General features: G+C 42.7%; 3 protein-coding genes across 7 annotated transcripts in view; 1 reads left to right on the top strand and 2 right to left on the bottom strand.

The window, feature by feature from the left end:
- Positions 1 to 5,016: 5,016 nt before the first annotated feature.
- Positions 5,017 to 9,111, bottom strand: Lipt1 (lipoyltransferase 1). 2 transcript variants are annotated; one of them, XM_036168142.1, is made up of 2 exons: positions 8,993 to 9,111; positions 5,017 to 6,230 (listed from the first exon to the last, which is right to left on the bottom strand). In XM_036168142.1, exon 2 carries the CDS (start codon positions 6,227 to 6,229, stop codon positions 5,108 to 5,110), a length of 1,122 nt encoding a protein of 373 aa, XP_036024035.1. In that variant the 5' UTR covers position 6,230; positions 8,993 to 9,111; the 3' UTR covers positions 5,017 to 5,107. The 2 variants fall into 2 exon arrangements, with proteins under 2 accessions (XP_036024035.1, XP_036024036.1); XM_036168143.1 differs by lacking the exon at positions 8,993 to 9,111 and adding an exon at positions 8,679 to 8,910.
- A 4,101-nt stretch (positions 9,112 to 13,212) lies between these two features.
- On the bottom strand, positions 13,213 to 21,260 carry C18H2orf15 (chromosome 18 C2orf15 homolog). 2 transcript variants are annotated; one of them, XM_036167371.1, is made up of 2 exons: positions 20,946 to 21,245; positions 13,213 to 14,423 (listed from the first exon to the last, which is right to left on the bottom strand). In XM_036167371.1, the coding sequence occupies exon 2, from the start codon at positions 14,346 to 14,348 to the stop codon at positions 14,091 to 14,093; it is 258 nt and encodes an 85-aa protein (XP_036023264.1). In that variant the 5' UTR covers positions 14,349 to 14,423; positions 20,946 to 21,245; the 3' UTR covers positions 13,213 to 14,090. The 2 variants fall into 2 exon arrangements, with proteins under 2 accessions (XP_036023264.1, XP_036023263.1); XM_036167370.1 differs by having other exon boundaries at positions 14,348 to 14,423; positions 20,946 to 21,260.
- The window catches only part of Tsga10 (testis specific 10), a 104,734-nt gene continuing 104,136 nt past the window's right edge, over positions 20,758 to 21,355 (top strand). Inside the window, exon 1 of one of the 3 annotated variants that reach the window (XM_036167369.1) lies at positions 20,758 to 21,079. The gene's annotated coding sequence lies outside the window, so the exon portion shown is untranslated. Of the gene's footprint in view, positions 21,080 to 21,136; positions 21,351 to 21,355 lie in introns of those variants that run through there. The other 2 variants (XM_036167364.1, XM_036167367.1) reach the window with 2 other exon arrangements.

Genomic DNA, 21,355 nt, shown 5'->3' with positions numbered 1-21,355 from the left:
GTCTTGGCTGATCAAACCTGATATATATTAATCTGGAACAAATCCATAGCCTCTGGCTTTCTGTGGAAACAAAAGCAGAGACTCCTTTCCAAAGCAACATATCCTTATATCCAAATTTTGAAGTCAAGGTACCTTTAAAATTTACATATTTGTTTAACTCAACAGCTTTTACGATCAAATCTTTTTCTGTAGTTAAAAATTCCAAAGACAACATAAACCAGATTCTCTGTGTAATATCCATCTTTGTAAGACTGAAACACCGCTGTGGCTGTTGGCTCCGCCCTCCTCAGCTTTCCATCATGGCGGTGGTACAGTTTACCGCCAGCTCTGGGTCTGGAGCCATGTGTACCATCAACTATCAGAAGCAGTTCTATCAAAGCAGTGCATAGCCCAGAAACCTTTTTTTTTTTTTTTTTAAACTAGCAAAGGCTAAATCCACCATGCAGCAGAGTAAAGTGCCGCTTGTAGACTCCTCATTCCTGCCACACTGCAGGTCAGACGCACACGCCAGGAACCCGCCACAGTAGCTCAAACCCGCAGGCTGCTGCTAACTTAAGAAAGACAACTCGGAAGCTGTTTTTAGCTCTGGTTTAGAATCTTTTTTCTCAGGTTTTAGGTGGAAATTCTTGCCCCACGTTGGGCGCCATTTGTAGTTAGAGTTTTCCTGCCTGGCCCACAGTCAGGACAAATCTCTCTTACCCGCCAGTCCCACAGTCGCTCAGACCCAACCAAGAAAGCACACAGAAACTTATATTGCTTATAAACTGTATGGCCATGGCAGGCTGCTTGTTATCTACCTTTTCTATCTTAAATTAACCCATTTCTGTTAGTCTATACTTTGCCACATGGCGTGTGGCTTACCAGTGTCTTTACATGTTGCTTCTCATGGCGGCGGCTGGCGGTGTCTCTCCCCAGCCTTCTACTTCCCAGAATTCTCTCTTGTCCCACCTATACTTCCTGCCTGGCCACTGGCCAATCAGCATTTTATTTGTACAGAGCGATATCCACAGCAGTTGGAGAGTAGGTCAGCAAGGATTACACAGATGTTGTGAACAACTGGATGTTAATCTTGCTCCCGGGAATTTAGAGTTCCAAAAGAAAAACACAGATTACCGTGCTGTAAGAGACAGGTGTCTGAGGGCCTAGTAACGAGAAAGTATGTGTGGCTGAGGATACAGATCAGAGAACAGCACAGGCCTGTTGTGTGCCACTCCTGGCTTCTACCTCTGGCACCACAAGTGCTGGTGGTTACAGTTTAGATACATGTCAACCAGGCTTGATGGGGCAGGGTTGTAATCCAGCACCTGGGAGGCAGAGGCTGCTGGATCCAGAATTCAAGGTCATTCTAGGCTCCAAGGAGAGTTTGAGGCCGACCTGGACTACATGATACCCCGCCTCCAAATACAAATAAGTGATAGCCTATGGGAGATGTTCGCTCTCAGATGTCCAACATTACAGAGCTCCATAAAGTCAGCCTTACCTGTCTAGTTATCCTCATGTAACCGTTCCGGTAGGGCCTAGAGAGAGAATGTTGTGCCCATCCCTGTGACTATCAGACTGCTGAAGTAATGGTCCCCAATAAATAGACATTTCCCAGGGATCTCAAGCTGGGAGAAGGTTAAGACTTGAGGTATGGTAACTTCTGAATTGCAGCTGCCTCTGGTCCCCTTTACAATGCATATAAACTGTGCTGCTCAGCATGCTGGCATGCCTCATTGTTAGTGTTCCATTAATAAACTCAGAACAGAGCCTGTGGACACAGGCAGAGAGGCTATTTTCCATTTCTTCTCCCCACATCCTGTCTTTCTAATGTGTTTTGTTACTTACTGTTCAAACACTAAGCAAATCATTCTGCATCTTGAGCTCATTTCTCTGTCTCAAAGCTTCAAGGACTGTTGCTTCCCATCTTGGCACATAGAGCTCCCCCCCCCATTTGTTAGAAACAAGTTTGGCAAATAAACATAATGGTCTATCCATAAAAAAAAACAAAAAACAAAAAAACAAAAAACTTGAGGTGTGGTGCCAGAGGAGGAACTTGTCACCCAGGAAGAAATCTCTTTTTTTTTTTTTTGTTTTTCGAGACAGGGTTTCTCTGTGTAGCTTTGTGCCTTTCCTGGAACTCACTTGGTAGCCCAGGCTGGACTCGAACTCACAGAGATCTGCCTGGCTCTGCCTCCCGAGTGTTGGGATTAAAGGCGGCGGCGGGTGGTCCTAGACAATATAAGAAAGCTGGCAGCATGAGCCTGTGAATGAGAGAGACAGAGGGTGAGCCAGCAAGCAGCATTCCTCCAGTTTTCCTACCTTGAGTTCCTGTCCTGACTTTCCTCAACAATAAACTATGACCTGAAAGTATAAGGCAAATCAACTCTTTCCTCCCCAGGTTGCTTTGGTTGGAGTGAGGTTTTTGTTTGTTTGCTTGCTTGCTTGCTTGGTTAGTTTTAGGGAATTTTGGAATTAAGTTCTAACTATGTAGACCAGGCCTCTGCTTCTGCCTCTGGGGTGATGGCATTAAAAGGAGTGTGCTACCACACCAGGTGGCTTGATTGGTTTTTCCCCCCAGCAACAGCACCTCTAGACATCTCTGGGCACTGTCCAAATGGATTAATGCCTGACTTTCTGACTTACCCTTTGTTCTTAGCCATTGTCTTCAAAAGTCATCTTGGATTCCAGGAATAACTGGATGAGTAGAAACTATTCCCCCACCTCCAACCTACCTCTGGCAGCAGCAACCTTCTAATTGTCTAAAAAGCTCTGATCCTGAGCTGATGACCAACCAGACCAAACTTGGATCAAGACTGCCTGAGGATGCATATATATTCATTTCTCGCCTTCTTTTCTCCTTCTGTTTTCCTCCCTTATATCACTTCAAAGCTCTTGTTAGCTTCTTGAATATGGTGCATGAGATGCTAGTCCCAATGCTTCTCAGTGTAGCCATACAGAATGATGAATCTCTTTCCCGATTTACCATTACTTTAGTCATTTGGATTGGAGCATGGGTGACCAAACCTGGTCTGTTTGGATCCCTCAAAGTCAGATCTCCACTGGTTTAGGAACCCCATAACCACTCCTGATCTAGTATTCACATAAGAGTACTTGGCTAAAAAGTACATCACTGCACTATTCTGACTTCTTTAGTGAAACCTGTACCTTTTTTTTTTTTTTAATGTATAGAAAAAGACTCCGGGACCTCCATTTGGCACTCAGAATTGGAAAGGCCTCTGTGGCCGCCACCGCCGCCACCACCACCACCACCACCACCACCACCACCCGGCCTAAGAAATCTCTTTCATATAGTTCTGATTACTCAGTCAACACCACTTCCACTTGTCTCCACCTAGGAGACTGGAGCCAGTGACACACACGTGACCAGCAAACTGCTATTTTTTTTTTTCATGAAACTTGGAACTCATTTGGAGGAGTTGTTCATGCATTTCCTCACCAAGGGCTCCACTCAACTTCATTCACTCTTGGCTGCTGCCCAGAGCGCTGCAGTGAGGTCATTAAGGTCCGGAGTGACCTTTATACCACTTACCCCACAGGCACTTTCCTTCTTTAGACTAGGTTTTCACTCTTTAGCAAAGGTTGGTCTCAGAATGGTGGTTTTCCTGCTTCAGCCTCTGAATGCTGAGACGCCAGTGTGTACTATCATGTCCAGCTCCTAACGCACACATTGTATTTATTAGCATATATTAGTTATACAATAGAATGGGTTGCACTGTGACATTTTCATATGTGTGCATTACAGAATCATGCCTACTTCTCCATTCTCTTATCCTTAATCCCCATCCTTTTCTCAAGGGTGCTTTTGAAGTTCCTATCTTGAAACTCAGTTTTCCTTAAGCACATATCTCCATCTTTCTTTTTAAATATAAGAGTTGAATGCAGTTGGGGGTGCAGTGGAGTAATGCATGTGCTTAGCATGCACGGAAGTCTGGTCAGGCCTCAGAACAAAACCAAACTTAGTTCTCCAGATTCTCCTAAACTTCAAACTGTACTCTGTTCCTAAATGACTACACCAGGAGGAATTCTCAGTAAAGATCATCAAAAAACTGCTATTACTTGAGATGAGTGACATGAAGGGATTTATTATAGGGAGGGAGCAGACTACCATGAGAGCTACAGACTGAGATGTGGACACTTTCTGTGAAAAATTACAGCTTAAAGCTAAGTGTATGTGTGCTCCCTGTAAAAACTGGTTTTTACTCTAATTTTAGTTTGATATGTCAAAACACCTCTTGACTGAACTTGTCAGTTCCTGAGGTCAGAGGACATGTGTGTATTTCACATACTGTGAACAGCAGCTAACACAGTGCTTGGTGTATGGTGGACACTCAATAAATACACAGTACTGTGGGAGCAAAAGTGTAGGGATGGGTTAGTTGTAGAGTTAAGAAGCAGCCAACAGTGATGCTACTCTCTGAAAAAGTTTGGAGTAAGAAAAAGTTGGGAAAGGAAAGGAAAGGGATTTTAGCAGGAAAGTTTGGGGAGAGACTATGCTGATTCACTCTGGTTAAAGACCCAGTAGAGCTGGCCGGTGGTGGCACACTCCTGTAATCCCAGTACTTGGGAGGCAGAGCCAGGCAGATCTCTGTGAGTTCGAGGCCAGCCTGGTCTACAAAGCGAGTTCCAGGACAGGAACCAAAACTACACAGAGAAACCCTGTCCGGGTGGTGGTGGGGTACTTGGGAGGCAGAACTCTTAAATTCAAGGTCAGCCTGATCTACATAATGAGTTCCAAGACAGCCAGGCTACACAGAGAAACCCTGTCTCAAAAAACAAAAATCAGGGCTGGAGAGATGGCTCAGAGGTTAAGACTTTTGGCTCTTCCAAAAGTCCTGAGTTCAATTCCCAGCACCCACATGGTGGCTCACAACCATCTGTAATGAGATCTAGCGCCCTCTTCTGTATACACAATAAATAAATCTTAAAAAAAAAAAAACAAAAAAAACAAAAAAAAACCAACGAATCACTGGTCATGGTGGTACATATCTTTAATCCCAGAACTCAGGGGTCAGAAACAGGCAGATCTCTGAGTTTGAAGCCGGTCTGGTCCAAATATCATGTTCCAAATATCACTGAAACTGCCAGTATAAAGAAAGTTACTCAGTCACATTATTGCCCTGATTTTTTCACACAGAATATTCCATTTACTGTGTAAGTGCTGGTCATCTGGACATGTTCTCAGTAATATGTTTGTTAGCAGGGTGGTTTCAATGGGGCAGAATTTGCTGCCAACAAAGCTTGAGTTTAATTTGTTACCTATTTCCGGTGGCAACCAATGATCAGGTGCTTTTATATCACAGGTTTCAATTCGTCCATTCTTTACATCGATGGACACTTGAATATCCAAATGTGCCTGTTCATACGGCACACGAAATGTGGTGTTCACACTAAACTTAGGAGTCCAGCCATATATCCACTCCCAACTTTGCAGATCTTTGACTTTGCTGTTTATTCCAGGAAACTGGGTCTCATCTGCTGGGTCAATTAGGTTAATGTGATTATCAATTTGATGATAAGCAGCATATTCTGCAGCAATAGCATTCATCAGAACTTCGCAGGTCAGCGTGGGGTCTTTTTCCAGAAGATTTTTGACTACGGAAGGGATGCTGGGGGTGGCACTGCTCTTTATGCCTCGGGCTGGGCTCTTCAGCAAGGAAGACAAAGCTGTCCTGTCCGTACTGCATAACAAGGTGCAGTGGTGATACGCGGCATTCCGGCCGATCTTTGACGCAGTTCCTGAGATTTTAAACTGCCCGTCGAGTAACAGGTCAAGTTTTTTGGTAGGCTGCACGTCCAGGTGGGGTCGGACAGTATTCAGAGCTCTCACGATTAATTTCAAGTTTTCCATTCTGTTGTACTTGGTCTTGGTGGTAAAGAAGGTGAGGTTGATATTCCCCATGTCGTGGTACACCGCTCCCCCTCCACTCCTTCTCCGAGCCAGTTTTATACCTCCCTGTCTCATCAGGTGGAGATTGCATTCCTGCCATGGGTTCTGGTGCCTCCCGATGACAACGCAGGGAGAATTTCTCCAGAGGAAGAGAATTGGCTTGCCTTCTAGATGTATGTGGTCATGGATCCAGTCTTCTACAGCCAGATTTTGATACACGTCATCGGAGAGCGACTGTAAAATGAGCCCATGTGTGGCTGGGTTTCTAAAGCCAGCTGTTGGGACCTTGTGGTGACGTAGAAACCAGAAGCAGTTCTTCATGGAAAACGGGATTAGCATGCTTTTAGAAACAAGGCAAAAGAAGAGAAGTTAATTCAATGAAAAAAAAAAAATTCTATTCTTTAGTTAATTATTCAAAACTCATCAGAGGGTCCAGACCAGTTGCTTTTCTTCCCTTTCAGCTCTCCCCTTAGTCCTGAACAGCCCCATCACAGAGAGCTCAAAGGAAATCAGTGAAGACAAATGTCAACTAAAATGAAATAAGTGGACAGTTTTCATATAGTAAGTATGAAATAAATACATTAAGTAGTGTACAGCAAAGTCAAATAAATTATTTTTGAATTCACAATACATTTTCATTGAGAAAAATAATAGATTAGCAAAAAGAAGAAAGTGAAAGAATCCAGAATTCTGTCATTTGGAGATAATCAACATTTTGGTATAAACAACCGGTTTTACTTCTGTTCTTGTGTATATCCCTTCACACATACAAGTTCTCCCCTACAGGTGTATGGTACTGTTACTTCAAGCAATTTCCCCCACCCTGAGATGGAACATCCCTATGTTGCCCATCTTACCTTGAACCCCTGGGTTCAAATAGTCCTGTGCCCTAGCTTCAACTTGAGCATAGACATACACTACCATTCCTGGCTTTCACTTACCATTAAGTTTATTTTTATAATCAGTTTTTTTTGTGTGTGTACATACACATTTGTGCATGCGCAGGTCAGAGGTCAACGTTAGTCTTCTTCTATCATTCTGTACTATATTCTTTGAGACAGGGTACTGAACCTGGAGCCCAGTGACTGTCCAGGCTCACTGGCCAGATATCCTCGTCTATGGTGATCCAAGGGAGAAATAGTGAAGAATAGGTGGCATGATGTGCTGGATACTAATAAACTAGAATGTGTTCATGGAAGTTGGGGTTTGAAAAAGACCTCGTGACATCCCTTCCTAAGGTTAAGATTGCCACTCTTGTGGATATATAGCAGTTAGGGTAGAAGAGTTGCTTTTAAATTTTAAGCTTTGCAACTTACAAATTGAATAGTTTTAGGTAAAAAGTTTAATCTCATCTGATTCAATTGCCTTCAATTGAATTCAATTCAAGAGCACATAGAATGACTGAATTAAATGTATTATGTATAAACCATTCATACCAGACTAATATGAGATGGACTGAAACAATTATGATTATAGGGTCTTCTCTCCCGATCTTTTTTCCACATTTAACACATATTCTTTCAAGTGTACATGTGTCAAACTGGAATTTACCTTAATAAATTAACTATAGTCTGCGATTAACCAGGCAAAACTGAGATCTTGATAAGGGTTCTAGAACTGATCTAATTCATGAGTTAGTCCAATGCATGGGTTGCATATTTGTTTAATTTATGCATTTTAATCATATTTTAAAAGAACTCCATTTACCCAGGCATAAATATACAGTGTGAATTAACTACAACAAAGGTAACAATTTGTCAAATACTGGGATTCATCAATGAACCACATAAAGGTGATAAGAGTTACAAGGAAAAGGAAAAGTAGGGCCAGATTAGGGAGGGCTGGAAATCTGTATGTGAGTCAAGTTTAAAGAGGATTGTTAATCTAGGCCTCATTAAAATGGTGACAAGTGAGTCAGGATTGAGAAGTTAGATGGAATGATTAGTATGTGCAACAAAGTATTTTAGCTATCAGAACACATTACACCCCCACCCGACACAGAGTTTCTTTATGGAGCCCAGGCTGTTCTGGAACTAGTGCTGTAGACTGGGCTGACCTGGAGCTCACAGAGATTGGCTGGCCTCTGCCCCAGGGTTGAAGACAAGCACATACCCTCTGAGACTAATGTGTTTCTTTTTTATTCTGTTCTCCTGTAGCTGACTCCTGACTAAATGAAACAGTCCATCTTTTGAAAGCCTGGTAGAATTTTGCTTCTACAAAGTTACTTTGCACCACTCTCTACACTCTTATTTTTTTTTTTATTAAAATTTTTTCATGTATTTTGACCATGTTCCTTCCCCTCCCCCCTTGCCACCTCCCCACCCACCCAACTTTATGTTTTCTTTAAAAAACAAATAAAATCCACAAAAACTAAAAAAAAAATAAGCAAAAGATCAATAAGACAGAAACCCCCCACCCCCACCCAGGAACATAAAGTCCACACAAAAAGCCTATGGAGTTAGTTTTGTATTGGACAGCTACTCCTGGGCATGGTGCCTGTGCTGGAGTGTGGCTGGTACACCCATCTACATTCGTATTTTAAAAATTTAGCTGTGCAAGGGATTGAACTCAGGAACTTGGTCAATCTAGGTTTGAGCTGTACTGCTGAGCAACCCCCAGGTCTCTGTTTTCATCTTCATTATTAGTGTTACAACTTTTTTGTTTTTTGTTTTCCTCAGAAGGCAGTTCCACGTTCTGGGAGACACTTTGCATGGCCAAACATGCTTCTCCACGAACAGAGAGCAACGCAAAACCAAACCACAGGCCCACCGTCCTCACAAGGCCTTACCAAAACTTTGCTAGCTCCCTGACAACGCGATCCAAGCCCGGAATCTCAACTGAAGCAAGTTGTACCCTTCGTGAGCAGGCACGCGACTAGGATTCAATGTCTTGCTTAGTTTATCCAATACTCTAATAGAATCAACTGTTCATAATAGTGAAATTACGACGTCCGGAGCACCGGGGGTAACCTGCAGAGCTTTCAGTACTTGTCCGAGGGGCCCAAGTGACGGACACGTGGTACACGCAGCACCCGCTACCGCTCAGCGAGTGCTGCCGCAGCCAGCAAATAAATCTGCTAGATCTGCTTCCGGCTTCACCCACCTGCCTCTTCCGGTCTCGCCGGCAGCTTTTGTTCTGCAAACTAAAGCTCAATCAGCACACCAGGGACCTGGAGCTCTCAGCACGCGTTACCCAGTTCTTCCCCTCCAGCCACTCCCACCGAGGTTTGCCTCGGCGAGGGACAGCTCCCAGGAGGACACGCCCCACAGAGCCCCGCCCCCTGGAAGCCCCGCCCCCTGGACGTGCCGCTCCCCCGGGTCTTAGAAAGGGCGTGGCCAAGCCTGAAGAAGGAGCTCATATGTCTTTGCTGTCCCTGCTAGGTTTTTAAGGGTGTCTCACACAGCAGGTCAATGAATTCAAAACTAGATTCGTGGAAAGATAGCCATTTTCAAGTAACTACCAAAAGATGTAAAGCCCTAGTACAGATGGGGTTCCTCGAAGGACAGTAGAGATGAGAGGTGTCATGGGCGAAGGGAAGAGAGGAACATTTCTTGGAGAGAATTTTGAGGGAGTCTCAGAAATCCAGAGCAGGCAAGGTCACATACTAGGCATGACTGCCAGCAATTACTCTGCTAACATGTAGTAGGCATCGCCCTGGCCCTTTACATTATCTCTTCACGGTGAATGTGAAGAAATTCAAGATCGGTGTTGAAAGGCAAATTGAATTTGAAGGAATAATTGTTAGCTGCAATACAGACTAAATGATAACCTGGCCTGAGCAGATCAGGGGTAATGGTGTTTACATACGGGGTATGGGGTGCTCCATATTGCTGTGGGCTAGAACACCCCTGCTGAAAAGAAACAGAACCTCTGTGGATCAAGTACATGGGAAATTCCCCAGCAGGTAGCAATGCAATATTTTCTGCTAGCTATTGCAGGATAGCACACTGTCTCAGATATGAGTGACTTACTAATAACAAGGGCAAACTGGGCAATTCTGCTGGTTTCTTTTAGTAAGAGCTGGCTAAACTGTGCAGTTCAAAATGATCTCTATTCACACTCAGGCAAGTGCTGATTAGCTTGTGTGGCAGTTTGATTCAAAGCAGTTAGAAGCAGCATTTCAACCACAGTTTGTTTTTGTTTGGTTGGTTTTGTTTTGTTTGTGTTTTTCCAGACAGGGCTTCTCTAGGTAGCTCTGGCTGTCCTGGAACTCACTCTGTAGACTAGGCTAGCCTTGAACTCAGAGATCTACCTGCCTCTGCCTCCTGAGTGCTGGGATTAAAGGCATGCACCACCATGTCTGGCTTTCATCTAAATTCTTGTGGCCACAAGAGCAGGAACAGCAAAGCCAGACTAGAGTTAAGGAGCAGGATAATGTGGACCCTCTGGAATTTCCAATGACACTCACACATGCTTCATAGTCCCCTGGTGACAGAATTTCTTCTTCTGCTTTTTATTCTGTCTTATCTCCTTAAAACTTCTTTTTGTGGGTGAGATAGGGTCTCATCCTGTAAGCCAGGCTTGCCTGGAACTAAGTACATAGACCAGGATGGCCTCACAGAGATGTCCTGCCTCTGCCTCTCAAGGGCTGGGATTAAAGGCATTAGCCATGGTGCTCAGTCCAGATTCTTTCATTTAAATTTTATTTACTATATTAACTCCGAGGTTACACACAGTATACAGCAAATCGACCAATCTATCATATGCATATATGTAGGTTACAGAATTTCTACAAAGGGTTAAAGAAATAAGGAATTTTAAGTAATTTCAAAGAGGCCTGAGAGGTTAAAGCTGGGAAACAAAAATGTAAAGGAGTCTATGGCTGTCAGATACCGGAATCAACTCACAGTTTTGGGAAAGGGTGTGGCGGCTGCTATAGAGTCAGGGTCAGAGCTGAGCTGTAGAGTTGAGTTTAGCCGCAGTGGTGAAAGGGCAGGAACTGATCCATAAGAACAAATGGGTGGACAGACAGGTCCAAACAAGCAGTCAGACAGGCAGATGGCAATTTGAGTAGCCTATGTCAACAGCTGGGACAAAGCAGAACTGAAGCCCTTGGGGGAGCTGGGAGTTGTCAGATTACAGGTTAGTGAGGTCCAAGGTAGAGAGCTGATCTATTTCCACAGCCTGTGTAGCTAATAAGTTCTCAGGCACAATTTCCCCGATGTTTCATTATGTTTTTTGTTTTGTTTTGTTTTTGTTTTTGTTTTTGTTTTTCGAGACAGGGCTTCTCTGTGTAGCTTTGCACCTTTCCTGGAACCCACTTTGGAGACCAGGCTGGCCTGGATTAAAGGCGTGCACCACCACCGCTCAGCCATTATGTTTTTATTTATTTTGTATGTGTGTATGCTATGGAGGTCAGAGGAAAACATGCTCTCTTCTTCCACAAAATGGGTTCTGGGGATCAAACTCAAGTTGTCAGGCTTTGGTGGCATGTACCTTACCTGCTGAGCCAACCTAGCAGTCCTGATATGATTTTAATACAGCCGTGTGCTTCTATAGTACCAATTCACCTTGATAAATTTATGGAGTGGCTCCCTGTCTACGCCCAAGAATAAGTCATTTATTAGTCTGTGTTTCTTGAGGGTGCAAGGCAGATGGCAATAATTATATGTTCGCCCAAGTGCACAGTCATCCTCCACCTTCAAAATGGAGTCAAAGCTGCTTGTAAAATGGACTCTCTCAGGACAAATCAGTCTTGAGAAAAAAAACAACAACAGTTTTACATAATATGGTGTAATGCAGGACATAAGAGCATCTAAGTAAAAAAAGAAATAGCTCCATCTTATAGTTCCATACTTTGAAAGCTTGATCTATCCAGAATCTACAGTCCCGAGTTCCCTCATTCCTCCATGAAATCTCATTGCATTTGCCCCCACCTCTCTTCCTTGGTCACATCTCACTCCATCCCATAACTATACCCTGCTACACTTTACCTGGACCACCACTGCCATCATCCATTTGGATAACCACTTAACTAAGTTACGTTGCCTCCAGAGAGTTCTTCCTAGTTGCTACAATCAAGTTTATGTTATAGCTGTTGTTGTGGCTTTCTGAATGCTTTGCTTTTTTCATGGCAAAACACACTTTGTACTTAATATAATTGCTGTATCGCATGTCCTCTCTAGCATCGCTATGAAGGCAGTAGCTATTTTGCTCTATCTCCAGCACCAAGAAAGATCTTAGATAAGGTGAATTCATTACTTGTTGCTTTGACAAAATATCTGACGAAAGCAACATAATTCAAAAGGAACTGTTTATTGGGGCTTATAGTTTGAGGGCATAAGGCACAGCAGAGTACGAGGCAGCTGGTCATGTTGCATTAGCAGTCAGGAAGCAGAAAACAGTGAGTGTTAGCACTTCTTTTACAGTCTTTTTTATTCAGTCTAGGATCCCTCTCTAGATGCTTCCTTATAGATATACTCAGAATTTGCCTCCTTGGTGATCCTAGATCCTGCCAAGTGACTTATCAATATTAACTATCATAGTGAACAATGGATGATTTCTGCAACTTTTTCTTTCTTAAAGAATTATATTCTGGGGTCTGGAGAGATGGATTAGTGGTTAAGAGCAACTCTTCCAGAGGAACCAAGTTCAATTCCCAGAACTCACATGGAAGTTCACAACTGTAACTCCACTCTGAGAGGATCTGATGCCCTCTTCTGGCCTCAATGGGCACCAGGCACCCACATAGGCCAAAGGTATAAATGCAGGCAAAACGGAATCCATACACATAATAAAATTAAAAATAAGAAGAGAAGAAAAAAGAGAATTATGCTTTATGAAGAATAAAAAGAAGTATGTCCCATTTAACTATGTTTTTAACATTAGGCTCAATTCATTTCTTTAGACTTGGCCTGCCTCATAAATTACTGTTCTCCTCCCATCCCAAGATGCCATCTATCTTTTTTTTTGTTGTTATTTTTTTTGTTTTGTTTTGTTTTGTTTTTGTTTTTTGAGACAGGGTTTCTCTGTGTAGCTTTGTGCCTTTCCTGGATCTCACTCGGTAGACCAGGCTGGCCTCGAACTCACAAAGATCTGCCTGGCTCTACCTCCCAAGTGCTGGGATTAAAGGCATGTGCCACCACCGCCCAGCGCCTTCTATCTTTTAATAATATTGAGGGCTGGAGAGATGGCTCAGAGGTTAAGAGCACTGACTGGTCTTCCAGAGGTCCTGAGTTCAATTCCCAGCAACCACATAGTGGCTCACAACCATCTGTAATGAGATCTGGTGCCCTCTTCTGGCTTGCAAGGATACATGCAGGCAGAACACTGTATATGTAATAAATAAGTAAATCATTAAAAAAAAAATATTGAGCCAGGCAGTGGTGGCACACAGAACGGAGACAAGTAGAACTCAGTGGTTCTCTGACCAGACAATCTAGCTGAAATGGTTGGCTTCCAGTTCAGTAAGAGACCGGTCTCAAGATAATAAGGTGGAGAGTGATCTCATTATCCTGCTCTGGTCTCTGCATTTGTACACTCATGTATATAACACACACACACACACACACACACACACACACACACACACATCCAATTTATTGGCTTTTGTCAAGGTGGTGGTTACAGTTATTAAATATTAGCATACAAGAACATGTTCAAAACATAGGGTAGAACTCAGTAGCAGAGTTGCATGTTTACCATGTTCAACACCTTAAATTCAATACCTAGCATGAAACCAAAACCAAAGCCAAAACCAAAGCCAAAACCAACCAAACAAACAAACAAAAACTATATAAATAATTACAATTCACCATATATCTAGATACAAAATAGTTTTCATTTTATCTATCATTACTTGGGACATGGCAGAAACTATTGTTTCAGACTACATATATCTTAACAACAAATATAAAAGAAGTTTTTGTTTTTATTATATGACATATTGTTATAAAATGGAAGTTACTGCAAGACAAACACACTTAATTTGGAAAGAAGCATGTCCTAACGTTGAAATGAAGGTAGCATGGCAGGAACAGACGGAAGAGTGTGAACGCATCAGTACCAAACACTCTTAGTAAAAATAAGCGTTGAGTTTGACAGGGATAGGATATACCCTGAAGACATCTGCCTTGGATTTAGGAGGGCCTTTTAGCCATTTCTTCATTTTGTTACGCTTCCTAATGGACTTTAGCTACATTGAACACATCCTCTAATCAAAAGCAATTTTTGATTTCTTTGGTAATCTGTCCAGATGACTTCATTCCAAATCTGTTATTACTAGGCCATCGTTTTCCTTCACGTAGCCCATGGCATTCCATCCTCTGTCAATCCCTTCCTTTCTTGTGAAGTTTTCTTGGTCTGTGTCTTCTAACTTTATTTTCTTGGTGTTTTGAAATAACCGAGTCACTGGTTCCAATCCATGCTTCTCTGCTCCTTGCATTAAGTGATTGTTCACTTCTGAATCCACCAGCGCAGCAGATGGATGAGTGGCAGCTTTACTTAGCAAAAATCCCATTGGGACAGCTGGTCAACCATCAAGGGAGCGTGAGGGACCCTTGTAAGTGGTGGAAATGTTTCTTCAATTTGATGACTGCAAAGAAAACCAGGTAATGAGTGAATGCAATAGGAACATCAACAATTTCATGGCAATCTTTCTGTAAGTGGAATCCTCTACTGGTGATGAAAACACAAAACCACCTTCTACCTTCTAGTTCTTACTTTTTATTTTTTAGGAAAAGATTTTTATTTTTATTTTTAATTATGTGTCTATGTGTGGGTTTATGCATGCAGGTGCAGTGCCCAGGGAGACCAGAAGGGGGTGCTAGATCCCCTAAAGATAGTTACAGATGGTAAACCATCCCACGTGGATCCTCTCCAAGGGCAGTACTTAAATGAATCATCTCTTCAGCCTCCACTTATATTTATTTACATTTCTTTTGGGGAAGGTATGTAGGGCCTATTGATTTTCTTGAAGTCTCCTAAAAATTACGTGTGTGTGTGTGTGTGTGTGTGTGTGTGTGTATGTGTGTGTGTGTGTGTGTGTGTCAGAGAACAATGTAGAACAACTTGTGTCAGTTCTCACCTTCCACCATGTGGGTCCTGGGATTGAACTCAGATTCCCAGGCTTGGTGACAAGTGCCTTTACCTGCTCTGCCATCTTGTCAGCCTTCTTGAAAGTATTACTTTAAATTAATTAATTTGTTTTATTTGGTGTGTATGTGGTGCTTTGCCTACATGTATATATGTATACAATGTGCATACCTAGTGCTGGTGGAGACCAGAAGAGGGCATTGGGTCCCCTGGAACTGGAGTTACAGATGTTTGTGGACCACCATGTTGGTGCTAAAAACCAAAGCCAGGTCCTCTAAAAGAGCAACAAGTGCTCTTAACTGCTGAACTCAGTCCCTGAAAGGTTTTTTAAAAAGGTTTTCTTTATTTTATGTTTATTTCTTTTCAAAAAATAATAGAACTTCTCAACTTCTCTTAGTCCTATCTATCATTCTTGGTAATAAAAACTTTTAATTGGTTACTAATTGTTGAATAAATAATCACCAAACATCCTTAGCTACCAGGAAAATTTAAATTAATTAAAACTGTATTGTGATCTATCTTGCCCCAGTCTATTGTCAAGAAAACAAATAGCAACAAATGAGATAGAAGAGGAGAGGACAGGAAGAATCCTTATTCACTGCTTTTTTTTTTTTTTTTTTTTTTAAAGACAGAAGAGGGCACCAGATCTCATTATAAGTGGTTGTGAGCCACTATGTGGTTGCTGGGAATTGAACTCAGGACCTCTGAACCTCTGTAAGAGCAGCTGGTGCTCTTAACCACTGAGCCATCTCTCCAGCCCTTCACTGGTGGTTGTAATGAAAACTGGAGCAGACACTATGGAAATCAGTATGGAGGGTCCTCAAAAAACCAAAGATAGAAACACCACAGGATCCAGTTACATCACTTTTGTGTATATTTCCAAAGAAAAATACATCATCACTCTAGAGAGATATTTGCACATCTCTACACTATTCATAACAACCAAAATAGAGATCCAGCTTGGATGCCTAACGACAGTTGAATGTATACAGGAAAAGTAGTATATGTCCACAACTGAGTGTTCTTCAAACATAAAGAATGGAGTTCTGTTACTTGCAGGAAAATGGATGGAACTATAGAATATTATGTTAAGCAAAATAAGCCAGGCTCAGAAAGACAAACACAACACTTTCTTTCATATGCATGACATAGATTTTAAAAGAATATACATATGACTTAGGGAGATGGTTCAGTGTATAAAGCACTTGCCATCAAGTATGAGGACTGGAATTTAAATCCACAGAAGAGCTGGGCAGACATGACAGCTGTCAGCAATTCCAGCATCTGGGACATGGAGACAGCATCCTTGAGGCAGGCTGGCTAGTTAGACTAGCTGGAATTAGACAGCTCCAGGACCTTTGAGAGATCCTGCCTCACTAAAAGTAAGAGTTATTAAGGAGGACACCAAACATCAACACACATATGTGAATGTGTTCCCATACTCATGTAAACACATAAACCACATATACATGCAAAAAAAAAGTAATAAAAAAAACACCTATATGACATGAAAATAGAAGGGGGAGTCCTGGGAAAAGAGGAAAGGAACAAGTTTGGGGGCAAATGTGAGGAAAAATGCAAAATAGGATTTTGCAATTTTATGTATGTATGTATGTATGTATGTATGTATGTAAATGTCATATAAACCCATTATTTTTCATGTTAACTAAATTTATCTAAATATTGAAAATGAACTTTTTAGGCATGAAAACAAGCAGGAAAATATTATAACCTGTAACCAAGAGGCCAAAGATGCTAATAGAAACAAACCTAGAAATGTCATGAATTAAAGATTTTAGTATACAAGTACTTTAACACAGTTATTACACTATTTTATATATCCCCAAGACGATGGGAGAGCAAAGTATACACAGGACATGTTTTTCTTAATTTTTGGTTTGTATGTTTTTCAAGACAGGCTGTCCTGGAACTCGCTTTGTAGACTAGGCTGGCTTCAAACTCACAGATATCTGCCTGCCTCTTCCTCCCTAGCACTGGGATTAAAGACGTGTGACACCACACCTGGCTCCTTTTGGTTTTTTGAGACAGGGTTTCTCTGTGTAGCCCTGGATGTCTCGGAACTTGTTCTGTAGACCAGGCTGGCCTTGAACTCAAAGATCTGTTTGCCTCTGCTTCCTGAGTGCTGAGATTAAAGGCGTGCACCACCAATGTCTAGCTTGATAGAGTGTGTTTAATAATGAAAGATTTCTTTAAAAAAGTCAAACTTTCAACAATGAGAATATAACTTTATTGTAGAGATTTGTTTTTATTTTATGTGTATGGGTGTTCTGCCTGCATTTCTGTGTGCACCATGTGCCTATGGTGCCTGTGGTTTTCAGTTGAAGAGAGTTGTGGCTGAGGTTAGCATGACCAGTGGAAGGAGTGGAGACTCTACAAGCAGAGGAGGTCTTAGGCCCAGCTGCCAGCACACATTCTGTCTTTCTGTCTCTGTCTAACCTTTCCTCCACTCCCCCCCTCTCTGTCTCTCCGTGTGTGTGTGTGTGTGTGTGTGTGTGTGTGTGTGTGTGTGTGCGCGTGCGCGCGCGCGCACGCGTGCATATATACATAGCCATGGAAAAGTCAAATTTAAAGAAAATAGCAAAGTAAGCTGTGGGGACAGACAGTATCAAGTAGTGTAACATATGTGCACTATGAGATCCATTTTTTAGAGATACGGAAAAGGCAAAACAGAGGAGTTTTCAAATGGAGAAACTAAGGGGCTAGGAAGCCTAGACTTAGAACCACAGTCAGAAGAGTGAGGGGGGCTATGGTTAGGTGGGGCAGGGTGGAGCACTCACCACTCTTTGGGGTTCCAGAAAGGAAGGAAATTCTCTCTTCCTTGACTTAGGGGAAGAAGCTAAATAGTTCTTGATAGGAAAAGAAAAGAAAATCTTTACACACTCTTGGCCTTAAGATGGATTTTTTTTCTTATATTCTTTCTAAAGAATTTGCAGTAACACCTAGGAGGCCTAGACAAAGGGCTTAACTGTTTTAAAATTCTTTTTCTAAGTGGGCTGGTTAGTTTTTGCTAACTTGACACAACCTGAACATATCTGGAAGGGGAGGGTATCTTGATTGTGGACTGCCTGTATCAGGTGGGCCTGTAGGTGAGCCTGTGGGGGCATTTCCTTGATTAAAGAGGAATGTGGGAGGGCCCAGACTGCTGTGGCGCTGCCATTTCTGGGCAGATAGTTCTGAGTTGTATAAGAAAGTGGCTGAGCAAGCCAGTAAGCGGCCAAGGTTCCTGCCTCTGTTCCTGTTTGAGTTCCTGCCTTGACTTCCCTTAATGCTTGACTGTGATCAGGATGTATAAGCCAAAGAAGTCTTTTCCTTTCCAAGTTGCTTTTGGTCACAGTGTTTATCATAGCAATAGAATACAAACTAGGGCACCTGGGGAATTATGCTCCTACCTATATCTACTATTAATAATCTTCATTCTTGTTCTCAAATCTTCAGCTCCAAACAAGAGTGGTTTTTATGAGAGGATCAAAGCAGGCTTTCCTTAAGTGTGTGTTCTGTCACTGAGCTGCACTCCCAGCTCAACTGATAAGTTTTGAAATTGGTACATTCTTTTTGTTTTCAATAATCCTATTCCAGATTCTTGAATTCAATTTACAGATTACATATTATTCCCCTCTAACTTTTCAGGATGGTCTTTGAGAGTCCATGCTTCTTCATTATTTTATTTATTTTTTTAATCAATTACTATTATTTCAGAAAAAATATGCTCCCTAGGGTCTTCTGTCCATTTTATCTAAAATAATTAGGACACTAAAATTAATTTCATAACATCTATTATGCTTACAAAGAATAAATAATACTTTCTAAAAATAAATGGTATAAATATATTAAGTAAAGACCAAAATACTTTATAAAAAATATAGATACTGAAAAATAAGACAGTTATATTTAAGTGTACTTCCCTGAAAAAAATTAACAAATTTGCTTGCTTGTGATACATGAGTACTTATGTAGGAGAAACAAGATTTTTTTTTTTTTAAAGGACAGGGTTTGTCTGTGTAGTTTTGGAGACTGTCCTGGAACTCACTCTGTAGCCCAGGCTGGCCTCGAACTCACAGAGATCCGCCTGGCTCTGCCTCCTGAGTGCTGGGATTAAAGGTGTCACCATCACCTGGTGAAATAATTCTTATGTCTCCTCCAACATGACTTTACTTTCCAAAAGCACACGTTTAAACTACAGCATCAGAAGACTGCAAAAATCTTGTGTGGTTCTTTGTAGAAAAAGACAGGAAGATGGGATCACAGACACGCTCAGGTTCATCATGTAAATTTCAAAAGCTTCTGAACAGTAAAGAAAGGAAAGCAGCAGCCTAATGAATAGGCATGTTCACTACAGTGTGTGTGTGTGTGTGTGTGTGTGTGTGTGTGTGTGTGTGTGTGTGCAATCTTTGCTAGCTGTACTTCAGACAGCCTGGAGAGATGGCTCAGTGGTAAAGAGCAGTAGCTGCTCTTCCAGAGAATACTGACTCAATTCCTAGTATCCACACGGTGGTTCACAACCATCTGTAACTCCAGTTCCAGGAGATCCAACTCCCTCTTCTGGCCTCTGTGTGCATCAGGCATGTATGTGGTGCACGGACATACATGCAGACAAAACACCAGTACACATAAAATAATAATAAAATAATTAAATTTAAACTTTACAAAGACCTGAAAAAAATTAAACCCCCAAAAGATAAAGATGTCCATCAATAAACGGGCTAATGAAATGGGCTGTTCTCAAAAGAAAAAACACACACGACCAACAGATGTTTTAAAAAAGTGATCAACAGCATCAGAGAAATGCAAATTAAAACTACTTTGAGAGTCTATCTCACCCCAATCAGAATCTAGCTATTATCAAGAAAACAATTTATGGCAAGGATGTGGAGAAGGGGGGTCCTTATAGAGTGCTGGTGGAAGTGCAAACTCAACACCCTGGAAATCAGTGGGAAGACTCCCCAAAAAACTAAAACTAGAACCTTATGACTCAGCTACACTGCCTCTGGCACATGCCCAGAGGTCTCCATATCCAACCACAGGGGCATCTGCTCATCCATGTTTCTTGCTGCTCTATTCACAATAGCCAGGAAATGGATCCATCCCAGATGTCCCAAAGAGATGAGTCAATATTGGAAACACTATACATATACAATAGAATTTCACTTAATTATGAAGAAAAATGAAATCATGAAATTGGCAGGAAAATAGACGGACTTGGAAGTTATTTTCAATGAGATAACCCAGACTTGCAAAGTCAAATACCACATGGTCTTTCTTGCATGCAGAGGCTAGCTTTAAATACGTAAGAGGGGGGTATTGAAGGGTGTGAGTGCGGGTATAGGTCATGAAACTGCAAGGTGAGGGACAAGAAAGTGGTTTAGGGAGTAAGAGAACCCATGCGACATGAGAGCAGATGGGCAGGGGACCACTGGGGAAGAAAGGCAGAAAAGTGGGGAGGGGATGGGGAGAAAAAGGGCAGAAGGATCAACAGAAACTAATTATGCGTGCAAATGCCGCAATGAAACCCATTTCCTTTGCATTCAATAAACCTAAGTAAAAACACAGCGAGTAAAGCACGCTTCCGAGTTAGCTGGATAGACGCTGAACTTTAAAAATTGGCAGCATACACCAGCGCTCATTTCTTTCCACGTTTTGATTTTCAAGATGCAATTTTAACGCAGCTGGATGGCCACAATTACCACACCGGTTAAGCTAAAAGAGAGCCGAAGTCTGCTCACTGACAGAAGCCAAACCTGGGGGAAAAACTTAAGAGACGGTATTTAACATCTCGCGAGGTTCGATGTCCTTTCTTGTCTTCCTAAAGAGGGAACTTGGAGGAGGGCTGGCATGTGGCGTAGAAACGCCAGCCTGGAAGGAATGTGAATGTATTGCTGGGGCTGGCACTTCCCAGTTCCATCTTGACTGGATGGGCAGATCCCAGGCAAAGGGATGGCCCAGAGCTGCCACGCTCACCAGGACAGACCAGCTCCCACTGGGAGGCTGCACCAGGGAACCCCACCTGAAGGCTCGCACAGGACAGCCTCCCGACCGTGACAGGAGCTGCCGCACCCGAGCAGCTCTAGGAGGTAACCGTTTCGCTCAGCCGGGAACACCTCGGGCTCCAGGGACCCGCTGGAAGCCTCGAAGCCACAGGTGTGTTCTAGCGCGAAGGGACGGCCACCGCGCATGCGCCGTCTGGCGGCTTCCGTGAAGGCGCGGGCTAGAGGATGGTTACTAGGAGACAGGACGCACGGGTCGGCCATCTCGGCGCTGCGTGGGCGTGCGCCTGCGCGGCGCGGATGGGCCAGGAAAAGGCCTCTGGTCGCAGCCCTGACAGGCGGGCCGGCGGCTGTCCACGTCGCTACGTGCTCGGGCGCGCGCGCGCACGATTTGTAGTCCCCCGCGAGAGGGCGTGTCGAGCCAGGTACG

Source organism: Onychomys torridus, chromosome 18, assembly GCF_903995425.1.
Source record: "Onychomys torridus chromosome 18, mOncTor1.1, whole genome shotgun sequence".
NCBI lineage: Eukaryota > Metazoa > Chordata > Mammalia > Rodentia > Cricetidae > Onychomys > Onychomys torridus.
Note: the sequence above shows the minus strand (reverse complement) of the source record. Positions and strands in the feature narration are given on the sequence as shown.

What these genes read in the sequence shown, in the direction of transcription:
- Lipt1 (XM_036168142.1), bottom strand. Translation starts at nt 6,229, where the DNA reads ATGCTAATCCCGTTTTCCATGAAGAACTGCTTCTGGTTTCTACGTCAC.
- C18H2orf15 (XM_036167370.1), bottom strand. Translation starts at nt 21,189, where the DNA reads ATGGCCGACCCGTGCGTCCTGTCTCCTAGTAACCATCCTCTAGCCCGC. An exon ending in TGTCCTGTGCGAGCCTTCAG is followed by an intron (nt 14,424 to 20,945) that starts GTGGGGTTCCCT and finishes TTTTCTTTGCAG; the next exon opens with TCATCAAATTGAAGAAACAT.